This window comes from Pseudopipra pipra, chromosome 7 (genome assembly GCF_036250125.1).
Source record: "Pseudopipra pipra isolate bDixPip1 chromosome 7, bDixPip1.hap1, whole genome shotgun sequence".
NCBI lineage: Eukaryota > Metazoa > Chordata > Aves > Passeriformes > Pipridae > Pseudopipra > Pseudopipra pipra.
In genome coordinates, this window is record NC_087555.1 from 32,556,557 (window position 1) to 32,571,578 (window position 15,022).

The 15,022-nt window shown below is 38.6% G+C and overlaps 1 protein-coding gene across 9 annotated transcripts in view; it reads right to left on the minus strand.

Annotated features, from left to right (window-relative positions):
• NCKAP5 (NCK associated protein 5) overlaps positions 1-15,022 on the minus strand; it is a 395,107-nt gene that overhangs the window by 56,121 nt on the left and 323,964 nt on the right. For 8 of the 9 annotated variants that reach the window (XM_064661544.1, XM_064661543.1, XM_064661545.1 and 5 more), the window contains 4 exons: positions 9,496-9,600; positions 5,838-6,029; positions 1,490-5,334; positions 614-791 (listed from right to left, as the gene is read on the minus strand). In XM_064661544.1, coding sequence (XP_064517614.1) covers positions 614-791; positions 1,490-5,334; positions 5,838-6,029; positions 9,496-9,600 — 4,320 coding nt within the window. The remainder of the gene's footprint in view (positions 1-613; positions 792-1,489; positions 5,335-5,837; positions 6,030-9,495; positions 9,601-15,022) is intronic. The other variant, XM_064661548.1, reaches the window with a different exon arrangement.

Genomic DNA, 15,022 nt, shown 5'->3' on the forward strand with positions numbered 1-15,022 from the left:
TTCTAAATTGCAACATTCCTACTCTCTGGGTAAATTAAATTATCAAGTACAGTTAGTATCTTATTGAAGTATAAGACTAACTACAGGGCATCAACAGGGAGATTTTTAACGGCACAAAAAGAGATGCAGGTCAAACGTATGTTTTTGCTTTTGAATGCTCCCTCTTAAGTGACAAATATTCCCAAACATGGTCAAATACTTTGCCTTTTCCCTATCAGTAGTGCTCTTCTCAGCCTTAACGACTTCTATAATGTTCAGAGGAATGCTTAACACTGGCATGCAATTTTCAGGGAAAGGGGAAAAAAACTAAAAAAAAAAAAGAGAATGGTCCTATTACTTCACTCTACTACAGTATGATTATAACATCGTTGTTCATATATCTCCACTGGAATTGAATTGCCAGCAGAAGCAGTAGGATCTTCATGACTAGCTATATAATGTGGCCTATAGTCAAGCTGCCAACTTTTGTATTAATTCACAATTCTCTAGCTACACAAAATCTTTCTATCTTATATATAAACAGTTGTTATCCTGTTTGCCTGTACTGGCGATAGGAAACACATCCAAAAGTTAAAAAGAAAGTAATAATGTTTTCGTGTACTAAAGCACTTACCAGAGTCTGATTCTGCATTTCCATATCAGCTTTTGTGTTGCTGTTTTTCTTGTGGTTTCCTTGAGAGCTGATAGAGTTGCCATGAAGAGAGGAGCCCTGGGAGCTGCCCTTCGACACACTCCTGTAGGAAACATTATTTGATCCACTTTCTGTCTGCTGAGCTGCTTTCTTATCAACTCTGCAGGTAGAGAGTGATTCCTCTGATAAATTACATTGCCCTTCTTCAATCACTCTACTTTCCCATTCCTTTAATGTTTAAAGTAACCCCTCTGTATCTTTCTGTCTCTAGACCTTTGAGTGATAAATGTTTCTAACCAGCCTTGATCAAACCTGTCACTTGCAATTTGAGGTAGTATATCAATTTAGCCTTTCACATATAATGATTTATATTATATTTGGAACTGCTGTGGGGCAAACGTGAAAACGCAGTATAACAATTGCTAAGTTCTTCTGTGACCAAAGGTTGTGGTAGCTAGAAATGTAATTAATTCTGACTAGTTACCAAATATATGCTTGCTGGTTACAATAGAGGAAGCTAGAATATACCAAAACATGTACCTTATTATCCACTATCTTTACATACCATCTACCTAGATTCTTGATTTCTGGAATCATTTGAATTTTTATCAACTTGGATGTAACTCGCCATTCTTTAATTTCAAAGACCAGTGGTTTGGTTAACAAAGTAACATGAACAAAATTATCATCTCATTATTAATGTTTTTTTTCCTGTAGAGATTAAAGTCCCAACTGTGTACCTACTGATTGCTACTGTGCATTCTTACTATAAAAGGAACATACATTGAACTTAGCATCTGGGCATCTGTAAAGCTGTAAGTACATCAATACATATCAATTTGTGTTCCAGAGTTTTACCTGTTTAAAAGCTCTTTCACAAAACTGTCTTTTGGTGAGTACGTAGCTTCAGTCGAACCTCTGACTTGTTCACAATCAATCTCACTGGTGGAGTCTTGGGAAGGTTTCATAATTTTGCTCTCCATGGCTAAAATGTCACCATTGTCTGTTTTCCTGTTAATTTCATTTTCTATTTCACAGTGTTGTTCAGTTTTCTTTTTTTCTTTTCTTCTCTCTAATTTTGCCTGTTTAATTCCAAACCCTGAAACTTTTGCATCCTTTTTTTCTACCTTAGTTTTAGGAACCTCAGTTTTTCTGCTACTCAGTGCTGGGAGCTTACTCTTTCGAAAACCAAACCAACTTGCTATAGAGGGCCCAGTCTTTTGTTTAGTCTCCACAGTGGGAGATTTGGTTTGTCCCTGACCCTTTTGCACATTTTCTTGGATGCACAACATGACTTTCTCCTCTATTGTAGGTTGCAGAGACGGTGAACTCAAAACATCATTAACCTTCTCAGAGGCTTCTGCTAATTTTAAAGACATTTGCTGCCTTTGTGATTTTGTTGCTTCCAGTTTTTGAGGATATTTTATTCCATCGAAGCTTTGAAAGGACAAAATTTGTTTAGAAGATACAGTAGCTGATGCTTCTAACTCCAATTCTGCTGACAGAACACTTTTTTTACTTAGAGCTTCGTGTTTAAAACTTTCAGTGCTCCTCTCACTCTGCATAGATCGGCTGCGTGCATCTTTCTGAGAAAATGGTTTGTTTCCATCACATTTTGAAGTGTTATGAAACAAGTCTACTTTTGAAGATGATTTGAAGGGCAGTTTGCTCGGGCTTCCATGCTGGCTATTGCAACTACTCATATTTCCCAGAGAACTTTGTCTAGGATAAGAATTTTCTGTGGGTTTAGTAGTACATAAAAGAGTCTCTGGTGTCACTGCTGACCCAGGAATAGCCTTGATTTGAAGTCCTTCCGTGGCTGAGTTCTGCCTGGTTAGAGAATTTCCTCTGTCAGAAGTGTTTGTAATAATTTGAGTCCGCACTTTTCCGAGACCTTCTGTCAGAGGGGCAGACGGCTTCTCCCCTGCTTGAATGCTAAAACTCTGACTACGAGCTTTTGCTCCATTCATGCCCAGAGCTGGCTTCAAGTGCGACTTGTTGCTAGAAGAAACAGATCTCTTAACTAATCTGTTTTCTAATCCATCTACTCTGTCTACCATCAAGCTGCAGTTTTCATGTGAATGAGGTGATGCTGTATCCGTGCTAAGTCCCACAGTAAAATTATTTTTTACTTCAGTATCAGACTTAGAGTCTTTTAATTCAGCATATGCTGCACCTCCGGTGGTTACACATACAGATTCACTTTGCTTGTACTTACTTGAACTCACATTACTTTTGGAAGCTGCATTTATGCTGTCTTTTTCCTGCTTCCCTGGTACAGTAGAGCTCTTGCGGAGAAGCTGGGGAGATTTGACAAATAATTTCAGTCCTACAGGAAGACGGGTTTTCATTCCTTTCTCATTAGAGTTTTGAATAGCGTGTGCAGGATCACTGGCACGAAACAGTGTTGGCGGGGATTTGTTTACCTGAGATAATAAAGGCTCACTTGTGCTGGTTGTATGACCTTGAGGAGTTGTGGGGAGAATGTTTGGCATCTTTTGTTGCTGATCCACCCCACTGTCAGTGGAAGTACTTTTTTTCCTGGAATATGTGTCTTGTGAAGAAGTTGTTTCCAGTGACGGACAACCTAGAGAAAAGGACTTGGCTGGTTGAAAATCTGTGCTGGAATAGTCACGATTCCTGTGGAGACCCAGCTGATTAGGGTTTTTTAGGCAGACTTGCTTTGTGGAAACTTTGGAAAGTCCTTTGCATGCACTATGGGATTGTTGAGATGTGCATTTATTTTGCATAATTCCTTCTGCATTTTCTTGAAGGTAAGATAATTCAATTTTGGCCCCAGAAGATACATTTTTTGCTTTCATTTCATAACTAGATTGATTGTGAAAGCCAGAGTTCATAGTTCCTTTTAATGGTGATGATTTCAGTATATTTTTTGTTGTTTCAGTGGGACCAGCTCCTCCTAACTTTACTGCTATAGGTGGAGAATGAGCATAATTAGGCCGAATCAACAGGGATGTTGACCTGCCTGGAGGAAGGGGTGGGGATGGAGATCGGGCTTCTACAGTTGCTAAATCACAATGAAAGTCTCTGGTTGGAGGTTCTCCATAGTTACTTGGCTCTTTAAGGTGCTGAGGCAACAGTGGTGATGCTGGACTCTGACTCTTTGGATACTTTGACCCATCGCCTCTGCCTGGACGTTTCAAGTCAGGCAGGGGGTGGGCAGGGGGCTTTGGAACCTGAAAGTCAACTTTTGAGTCAAAATGACGAGGTGGACTTTGTGCCTTTTTGAATCTTGAAAGCTTTACAGGTGGCAGAGCAGGTGATTTTTCAAGGGCTGTGGGGCCCACCGATAGGGCTACAGGTGTCTCCCCACTCTCTGAGATCACAGTTTTTTGTGGAGAAAATTTACCTCTGCTGGGTATTTTAGTTACATTTGGCTTTTGACTGATTCCTGCATGCACAGTGGAGCTTGAATTGGCCTTGTATGATGCATCATACACTGGCTTCACTAGTTTTTGTCGTGAAGTATTTTGCAGTGTCACTCTTCCACAGCATGAAGATTCACTGCAGGTCATGGAGACAACTGTATTTTTATTCCCTGTATTATCTTCAAGATTATTTTTCTCATTTTCTTCTTCTGGTCTTTCTAAAGCAGTGTAGTTTCTAGCATTGGTTCCTGTCTGCAAATCAGTTATTCCCTGAGGTGTAAGTTCAGTGTATTCTGCACTGGACATAGTTTGTGGCTGGTTGATTGAAATCTCATTTCTTGTTACAGTGACAACTCCAGTTTGATGTGAGCTGAATTCAATAGGCTCACCATCCTCAGCATCAAATATTACTGTAATGCACTCTTCAGAGGAGGTCTTTTTTATAACCTTTTGTTGTTTAATGAAATTACATGTCTTCGGCCTAATGTCTGAGTGAACAGGTATCTGCTTTTCCTCTTTGTCAGTAGATACAAACTGAGAATTCTCCGTGACTTTGAGCACATCAGAGGCCTTTGTGTACTTCTCAGTAAAGGGAGTTGCTAATAAATCTGATGGACTTTTCTCATCGCTGCTTTCTATATGCAGTTCATCCAAGACTTCATTGTCATCAGTATCTGAAAGCTGAAAATTAAGGTCTTTCCAGCCTATATTAGCATGGCTTTGATTTAACTGTAACTCAGGCAGCTTTGTTCTGGTGCATGATTTTACTTCTCCCTGAAATCCACTGACAAAACTAGTCAATTTTTCAGGTCTTTCTTTTGAATTAAAATATGAATTTCTTTCTGGAAAATGTTTCCTATTAGGATCCCAGTCAAAGAGACTGTCAGAAATGCTATGAGTTAATTTGTTACAACAGGTCCTGCAGTCTTTGCTTGGTAATTCCTGCAGCAACAGTAAGGAGGAAGAGTCATCATCTGCATCATCATGTGAATCTGAATCATAAGAGAAAGTTTTGTTATGTTCAATGCAAATACTTTCCATTTCCATTGGCTTACAATGAGTCTGTTCATTATGGCCACCACACTTAACTCCAGGGGAATATATTCCTTCATTAGAGTTCATGCAATCTTTGTAACCCCATTTTGATATTACTGACGGTGATTCAAGTAATATTTTTTGCTTCTGTAATTTCTTCAGCCCTTCTAAGATGTGGTTTTCCTTGACACGAGTTGGAGGTAGATCATCGGCAGGACTCGAGAGGTTGCTTGGGAGCGAGGAACCGATGCTTATTCTTTTATCCCATCTCACAGATGACTGTTGAAACAAAATAAAGCTCACACATTACTCACAAGTGCTGTCAATAAAAGCGTTACCATATTGGTAAAGAGATATAGGAGTTGCATAAGGACATTACATTTCATCCATTGCTATTAAGAGCAAAGTTCTTTTTTAATAAAGGATTTCATAGGGGTGTGAAGGCTGCAGTGCATTTAAAACCTGTAGAAAGAACAATATGAATGGAAGGATTAAGATAAAGAAGAAGAGCAATTTGGACTATGAAAGACACAATAAATTTCAGAATTAATGAGGAGACTAAGCAAACTGGAGTGACAAAGGAATTGCTAAAAAAATTAAGTGGGGGGGAGTGACAGGGAAGGAGATATTGCAGTGAGAGCTCTTACTGAGTTTAGCGGCAACTGTTTTCAATATAAAAGAGAGAAGAAAGTGAAAAAAAATTTCTGAAATAGGCAGCTTTTCCTTTAATCTTGTTTCAGACTAACTTAAGCTAATAAATTAGGAAAATTAATTTGATTTACCCTTCTGCTGCATGTCTTTCCATCATTCCAAGTGTAGGAGGAACCACTGGAATATTCACTGCAAGCACTTGAGAGGGAGAGTTCACTGCTGCTGCAGCTGCTCCGGGGATACAGGCGACTAGAACCTGTCACATTTAATTGACTCTGGCATTTCAAGACAGGTATACTGGATTTCACATTCTGCTGGCAATCCTAAAATATGAGAAGAAATAGAAATATCTTGTGGGTAGGAAAAGATCGTTTAAATTCCCCTTGATTAAGAATGGCAAAGAAAAAGCAAGTAAGCCACTGACACCTTCCTCTTACACTGATAGCATCTGGTAAATTTAATACAGAGAACTAAATCAAAAATTGCTAACAATTTCATTTCCTCAATGTTTTCTTCTTTACTCTTGAACTAGTATTCTGCTCTTCTTTTGCTAAAGATTATTCTATTTGAATTATGCTTTATACATAAGCAGCGTGCTCTGGTAAGATACAGAAAACAAAGTTATAAGAATACAAGTACATCTTGACAACTGCATTATAGCCCCACAATTTAACAGATGAGGCTGTATACCATGGACAAGGTAAATTAATTTAGTATCCTGAGCAGAATTTCCACTGAGAATGGAATCTCTCCATTACAGTCTAATTTTGGTTTCCTATCTAGTTCAAAGCTTTGTCTAAGAAACTCTCTGACGTAGGACAATCCATCTTTGTGTCGCTTGCAGACAGCTGAAGCCTCTTGCTTATGCAATTTATTGACACTTTATGGCTGCCTTTAGTACTTGTGTAGTTATCGCCCCTCTCCAAATGCAATTTCAGCTGACTGTGACTAAGTGCCAGCTTTGAGGAAGAGAGTAATGAAGAGTAGATAGCACTTTAGGTAAAATATTAAACCTCTGTAGGAGTATCTGGGATGCCTTTAATTTGTTTTCGAACTAATACTCTTGTGCCTAACAGCGTTTGAGCTTCTTTAATGTTAAGTGCTTGCACTATTCTGTTGTGCTATTCTCCAGTTTCCTTACAGAATCAGACATCTTTTTAATTACCAGGAACACCAGACATGACTACATGAAAAAAGGTTGTAGAGAGGTGGGGGTGGGTCTCTTCTCCCAAGTGGCAACTGATAGGACAAGAGGAAACAGCCTCGAGTTGTGCCAAGGGAGGTTTAGATTGGATATTAGGAAAAATTCCTTCACCAAAAGAGTTGTCAAGCATTGGAGCAGGGAAGTGGTTGAGTCACCGTCACTGGAGGGATGTAAAAGATGCGTAGATGTGGCACCTGGGGATGTGGGTTAGTGGTGGACTTGGCAGTGCTGGGTTAATAGTTGGACTCAATGATCCTAAAGGACCTTTCCACCCAGTGGTGGGTTAATGATTGGATTTGATGGTCTTAAGGGTCTTTTTCAACATAAATGATTCTATTATTCTATGACTGTTTCATAAAACTTTCCTTTGGATTTCATTAAGGCAAGCTGAAACAATATTTATTGAAAGCTGAAACAATATCGATTGGGTTTTTTTATGTAGATATACCTCAAATTAATTTTGCTTAATGAAAATTTACCTTTACATTCAGGAAGAAACAAGGAATCTGAATTTATTGAACCCATAAGACAATTATCAAAAGTGTGTACACCGCAGACATGGTGTACATGCAAATCTCTGGAACAACGCTTGGTTTGTAGGCACTTCTCATACGGTGACATGTTTTTTTGCCTTCTGCTTATTTCTTCCATTTATTCCCCCATGTCCTCCCATTCATTAATACTAGGGTTGAATCTTTTTTCAGCTGAATGGGAGAGAGCAGAATTTTTACTGCTGAGGAGTTCATCAGTACAGCTGTTCATTGCTCAACTGACATCATAATGTTCTGTTTTTGACAAACCTAACTACAGGGCAAATCATTATTCTTTGTCACAGGCAAAACCTATGAATGGGAAAATCACTTAGAGGCAGCAAGAGTACATTTCACCTCTGGGAGTTATTGGTACATGTTCTCCTAGGAAGTCAAATGGATGCAGAAGGAATAGCCTTTAAATCCACTGGCTCTGGGAAGAATACATCTTTCAGCATCAGAGGCAGGCTGATGTCTGTTTCTTTGGCTCTGAAGCAGACTTTTTCGCTTTGTTGAGAGAAATTAGTCTTTATTTCTGACATGGTGGTTCCCATGGGAGACCCTCTCTCGTCAGCTTCCTCAGCTGTGACAGCACCATTCCCAGTAAGGGTGACTGTGCAGAGGCCAATGGCAGCATCTGCTTGTTCTGGCTATTTCATTGCATTTCAGCTGTTGCACTGGAAAAACATGTCATGTCAAATTCCTGCTCCTCATACTGGCCTATGTCCCAGCCATCATAGTGTTTAAGGGAAGGATGCCTGTAAATCCTTTCCTTTAAGAGTCTCCTGTAGGAGAAAAGAGTCTAGTGACAAGTACTGCCTTCCTGTCATCTTCAGCTAGTCTGAGCCTCTCCTTCCCCTCACTTTGTTTCCTTTGCACCTAAGAGAGGAGAAAGGCATATGGTCCTACAGTTTCAGCAATGAAAAAAATAGAGATGCCTAAGCAAAAGCAAAAGAACAGTGTATTACTGTAATCATCTTTAATGTTTTAGAGAGGAGAAAATGTGACAAAAACATCATGTCACTCCAGGTTCTGAAGTAGGATATCTACTCAATTTCTAGATTGCATTCAGATCACTCACAAGAGTGGAATTTTCTCCTGCAATTTGCCTTTATTCTCTAAATTATCCAAGAGAGTATTTTGAATAGCATGTTTATGATGCATTAATTAAATACATTTAACTTGCACATGGGTTTATTAACTGACATGGTGAAATTTTAATTTTTTGTAATCATGATTCTTTAGTCATTACCTTTAATGAAATTAGAGTAAAAAGGCCTGAATGTAGTATTATTGCTTAAAAACGTAATTTTCACTAGAAATCACAGAAAATTGAAAGAATCAGACCATTAAAGACACAAAACTCTATATTAGAAAAGCCTAACCTGAAGGCTTAATTAAATGTAATGCAAAGGGTAGTTAGCATTTTTGTGAACCTTTGAAACAATGCCTTTTCATTAAAGTATGTATTACAAAGGAGATTACATTTTTGTTGACACTACTATACTTCAAGATCAAAGGCACAAGCAGGTTCAATGTTCTGTTCTTGTACTCTTTGTTTCCCTCTATGTGACTTTTGTTTTTTAAGCTTCTTTTCTCTTTGACAATGAAACATGAAAGCCACGCTGGCTAACGTTTTGCCAAATAAGCACAAAGCTAACTCTGCCTGAAAAAAAAAATGCAGAGCCCATGAATTTTTAAAAGTTCATACATAATATATCATAAAAGTAGAATGAATAATACGGTGCATGGGCTTTAATAAAAAGCTCCTTGACCATTTCTCAGAGATTCTGAGATGTAATCAATAGCCAAAAAGGTATACTGGGGACATTGCTAAGATTTACGCTTTTTTGCACACAGTGACACTATCTGCTTACTATATCAACTGAGGACACAATATTGAATTTCAGAGAACAGAAGGAAGTAGAAGTATTGTTATCTGTCTCAACAGGGTTTCAATTCAGAGATCAGCTTTATGGCTCATCCCTGGCATCAGACTTCAGAGGCAAAAAGGAGGTTCCAAATGAGGGGTACAAGGACAGCACAAACACTCACGTGAATCTGAGCATCAGCACTTCGAGCTTGCATCAGGCTTCTGTTCCGTTCTACTTCTGAAAGCAAATCCCCAGATGAGAGGTCTAAGATGCGTGAATGGAGTTTCTGGGGGGGCAGAAGGGAACGAGCAAAGCATAAGCATTTGTCAAATATGCAGCAGATCAGCATTTTTAAAATTCCAAACTCTGCTGTTCAATTTCAAGGGAAATGAAGACCCCGAGGTAAAAGAGGATTTGTTCCAAGTTGAAACGTTGCTCTTTGTGCTTACTTAGTCCAAGACTTCCTGTCTGGAGAACAGATCATTCTTCATCCAAAACAAACTCTACTTTTTCTTCTAGTCACTGTTTTGCAACTTATCATTACTTCACACGCAACAATGACAAATGAACGAGTCCCACCATTATCCATAGAGTTTGACAGGCTTCAGGAAAAAGCATAAAAATGAACTACAAAATTAACATTTATAAATCAATCAACATGTTAATGTTGTTTTATTTACGAGCTGTTACACCTTGCTTGAATGATTGCAAAAGTGACCCTATTTTTAACCAGCATTGATCTTCTGAAGGCCTCCTCTGCACACATTTTAACTCAAAGTCATTAATGTCATCTGTTAGGAACAATTAATGTGAATAGAAAATAATTGCATCAGGGAACTAGGGACTCAGAGGATTTTGTGCATTAATATTCACATGCTGTTCAATTATATACACAGTTCTGTTTTCAGTTTTGCTCGGGAGGATGGCTGTGCTTGTGCCTTTCCCTCCATGTTCACCTGTATACGAATTCTAAGGATTTCAGTAGGCATTAAGCCTGACTTGTTTTAATTGCAGTTTCAATAAAATCCATGATTGATGTGAATGTCTTGGCCGATGACTTCAAGAGAAGAAATATCTGCAGTCTTATAAGTCCCTGGGCCAACATACCATGTAACAGGCAGTATGGATCTGACTCACAGTCCATTGAAATCAATGAAAATGGACTAAAAAAAAAATTAAAAAACAAACAAACTTTGGGTCAGGTTCTTCTTGTTTTCCTATTAATTCTCCAGGCTTGCAACCTAAGAGACCACATCTACCCCCTGCTCAGCACCAGGATGCTCAGCTTAGAGGAACAAATGGTGCAGACCCTGCCAGGTGCTTTGCCAGGGGACCCTGTGGAGGATGCAAACCATGGAGATTTGTCAAGGCTGTGTTAGTGTCTCGTCCCCCTGTCCATCCGAAAAGACTGGTCAAAGAGCGAAAAAGAATCTGCAGCCACAAAAGCCTTTACAAACTGTGCAGTAGCAGCAGTAGCAAGACAGTTCTTTGCAGGGCCCTGAAACATGAGTCATACAGTATCTTACACCCAACCACTCCCCAGCCCGCTCTCTTGGTACTCACTGCAGAAATTAATCTGCCAGAGAACAAAGCAGGCGGCTGTTCCTACAGCCTCTATTATCTGCATGCTGTGCTTCAGGGATCTATTCCAGAAAACTTAGCAAGTTTTTTTAAAAACTACTAATTATATATTTGGGAGTCATTTCTCAAGAGTCGTATATTCATCTAGGATTCTTTAGGAGGTATGATCTGTTGCAGAAGGATTTTTGAGAATATTTTCAATGATCAATATTCTGTAAAAGCATATTTTGTCCAATATATTGTTCAATAGATTAAAATGCTACAAGCACTCAGTATCCAAGATAACGTTTCATTATAAATATTAACTCCATCCAGGCTATGTGTTTCTTAACGTCAGTGATCCTATTTCCTAGTTCTTCAGCATGCACCTTTCAAAGTCTTATTACTAGCAGTACTGTCAGCTGTTTGTTCAAGATTTAAGCTCCAGGTAAAAGCATTGCAAACTCACAGTTTTACTGACTTTGTACATTTGTTACTCTTGACAATAATTCCAACTGCATCACTGAACCACCAGAGAATTCCACTGCTTTCAGAACCAAGAGTCACTGTTGCTATGAACAAGTGGTGTATTCGTCCTTTGTAGAGGAATGAATTACTTTTTCCAGTGAAACCAGTCACCTGAGATATTTTAGTGGAAGTTAGAATAGTCAGATCTGTGCATTAGAGTTGATGACTGGGGACATCTGAGATGGATGCACATTTATAGTTGAACATTTATTTTCCCAGAAAAAAGGTATCATAGAAATAGTGTTATAGGAGTTTTATTGTTGTAAAACTGTCTTCCTTTTTTTCCAGCAAGTTATTTAAATACCTTATTACTTAAAATGAACATATATGCAGCTCAGTAAGGGAAATGAAATATTCCCTTACAATGTTATCTAATGGAATTTAGTGTGCTGGTGTTACTGTCTGTGTCAGACATCAGAGCAGAGATCAGCCCAGTTGGAGCAGGCAGAAAACAAACAATTTTTGGCAAATGATCAGACATAGCCCAGCAGAGCAGGCTGGAAACAGCTCTGGGTTATGGGGGTCCCTCCCACTGGCTCAGTGACCAGAGGGGCTGGGCTGCACAGGGGTCATGCTGTGTTTGAATCATCTTTGCCAGGGTTAAACTCTATGACACTATAAAACTGTAATAACAAAGGTGAATCAGCAGACAGAAATGATTAACAAAGAAGGAAAGTGTGTTCTCAAGATGTATAATGTGATTTTATTTCTGTATCAAACAAGATCATCACATTGGGAATATTCCTCCCCACACATATGCAAATAAACTAACAGACACAGCCAGCACAATGACTAGCATTAACAAACAGCATAATAAAGTTTGAGATCATTAATTAACTATAATCACATAGCACTGAGGCAAGTCATCCAATTACAAAAGAAAAGGATAAGAAAATTATTTTTCTTTCCTTTATTGTTCCTTTCTCCATTTTCAAACTCAAAAATGGGAAAAACTAGTATTTGTTAAAAAAAACTCATTAATGATCCATTTAAAATCAAGTAACAGATTGCGCTAACTATGTATCTTCATTCTGATTTCTTCTCAGATACACAAAATGTACTGTGTCCTTTACGGTTATTTTCAGATGACAGTCACATAACTAGATCAAGGAGTTACTGCTGCCTTGAAAATGGTACAGTATTAAAATCACTGCTGATGCTATCATGATACAGTGCAACAAAAGGCAGACCACAGCACAGAATGACTTCCACAGAAAAGATCACACCAGTTTAAATGAATATTTAAATATGAAACCAAGGGGTTACAACTATAAATTCAAGTTATCTGCCCTATTTGTTGGTGCCCTATATAATGATAGGGGGAAACTGGGCAATACTTATAGACCTTGGGGAGTGTCTGGGCCCCTCTGAAAGCAAGAAAGAATCAGGATCATTGGACTGCAGACCAGAAAACCCTTATGGAAGTGAATACAGCACGGACTGGGCCAACTTCCTTGGAAATTACCCTGTGCTGAGTGCTGCCAGGGTAGGTGTGGACTAATAACTTCATAGCATCTTGACTGGACCCACATCTCTCCAGAAAGTGGGTGATGAGAGGCTCAGAGGGTGAGGCAGAACACAGGGGGCCTCTCTGCAGCTGCCTATGACCAGTAGAAGAAAAGCTCCTCCTTCACCTGTGAGACTGATGCAGAAAAGGCCATGCCCTTTGTGGCTCAATGTTGAGATTAACTCCCATAGCCCACGTGGAAAATAAAAACAAAGTAATTGATAATTTAGGTGGAAACCTATTATTTCAAGTGCAATAGGAAATACAATTATCTGGCAGGAGATAACTGATCCATCAAACAGCAGGCCAGTTCCCCCTCCTCCAGCAGCATCCTTATTAAGGCTTTCTAGGAAGATAAAAGAAAACTAATATCTGCTGGCATGAGGCAATATTACAGAGAGACACCCCTAACTATTGTGCCTCTTGACACATCTGTGCAGAGTATCCATCAGTTCCCATCTCCCTTCTGAACGTCTAATGGCTTGCAGCTTTGCCAGAACAGTTTTCAAAGAATTATGCCAAACAGTACACAGCCTCCAATATTGGATGAATTAATTGCTATTAAATCAATTGGCTTTGCTTTTCTCACATAAGCCAAAGTCCATCATTCACAAGAAAAGAATTCTCTCTAGGTACTGAGGAGACATTTTCATCCTGGTGCTCCGTGCCAGAGCAGTAAATGTTTGTTTGGTGTGTGTGGCCCTCTCCTGTCTTTCCTGTTATCCAGGTGATACAAACCTGAACAGGCACATTCTGGACTGCTCTCCTCTATAGCCTGGCCATTGCAATTGGGCTGGCAGGGACTACTTGTTCTGCAGCCTTCACATCACTCATTTTTAATAATTATCTGCACAGAGAATATTCCCCTCAAGTCCACAATCAACAACACCACTGCTGCAAATTTACCTCTGTAGTACTAAATGAGTTTAAAAGCATAAAAGAAGTGCAATACAAGAAGAGTGCTGATATAACAATATAGGTATATAAGAGGCTCATGAAAGACAAGAGCTCTTTCTAGCTGGCTGTTTTGTTCACAATCATCTGATTTATCTCACTTTCCTGTTCCCTTGTTCATCTTTAACTGCCATATCCATCAGAAGCAGCTATGAACAAACCACATCTAGCATGAACTTTAGTTTCAAAGATCTTACAGAAATAGTAGTCTATACTACATTTCCATTACACATAGATAGCAGACCACAGAAGTAAAAAATATTATTAGTTGTGCTATTACATACTATTAGTTTATGTGGAAGTATAATCTTTCATGAAACAAAATCTGAATTTTTGCAGTCCTTAGATAAATTCCAGAGAGGATGTTCAGCTGGAGATGAGAAAACATCCTTCACCTATTCCATCATAAATTACCCAGATTAGGAAAATGCGCTGTTCAAAACACAAAGTCTGAATTTCTCATCCACTAAATATTCTGGAACTATGAAGAAAATTAAGTATAGTTCTGGAAAAAATAATAAAACCTCTGAAAGTAGAAATAGACTTTGCCTTCAGACAAATAAGAGTTTGCAATACATAAGCTTTTGACATATGGTAATTCTGATTTTTAGAGTGAACAGAACTAGTAGTTGTCAAAAAAAGCAGCCAAATATGAAGAAAAAGTGAAAGCTGCAAAAAGATGCTTCCATTTTATTTAATTCTAATAATTGCTAACATAGGAAATGTACTTTCAATTGTATACTGTGCACATTCAGCAATGCCTGATATTTTATTGTATATAATTGATGTCATGAAAATAAGATTATAATAATTTTTTCCAGCTATGGAAGTTGTGTATTTAATAGAAAATTCCGAATTATGTCCTACTTTCCTACTATTCATTTAGTATAAACAGAACTTCATGGCCATCACTGTTTTAACTTTGTGTAAATGAAAACCTGGTCTAGTGAATGGCACCCCTACCTGTGGCAGGGGGGTTGGAACAAGGTGAGCTGTTAGGTCCCTTCCAACCCAAACGAGTCTATGATTCTATGAAAATTATTCTTTCAATTTTCACAGTTTATAATGGCAACAGCAATTTGTACATTAAGCACTTCCCATTAATTAACCAGCTGGGTTAGGAACTTTTCATCTTTCCAGCTGCTTTCTGCATCTGAAA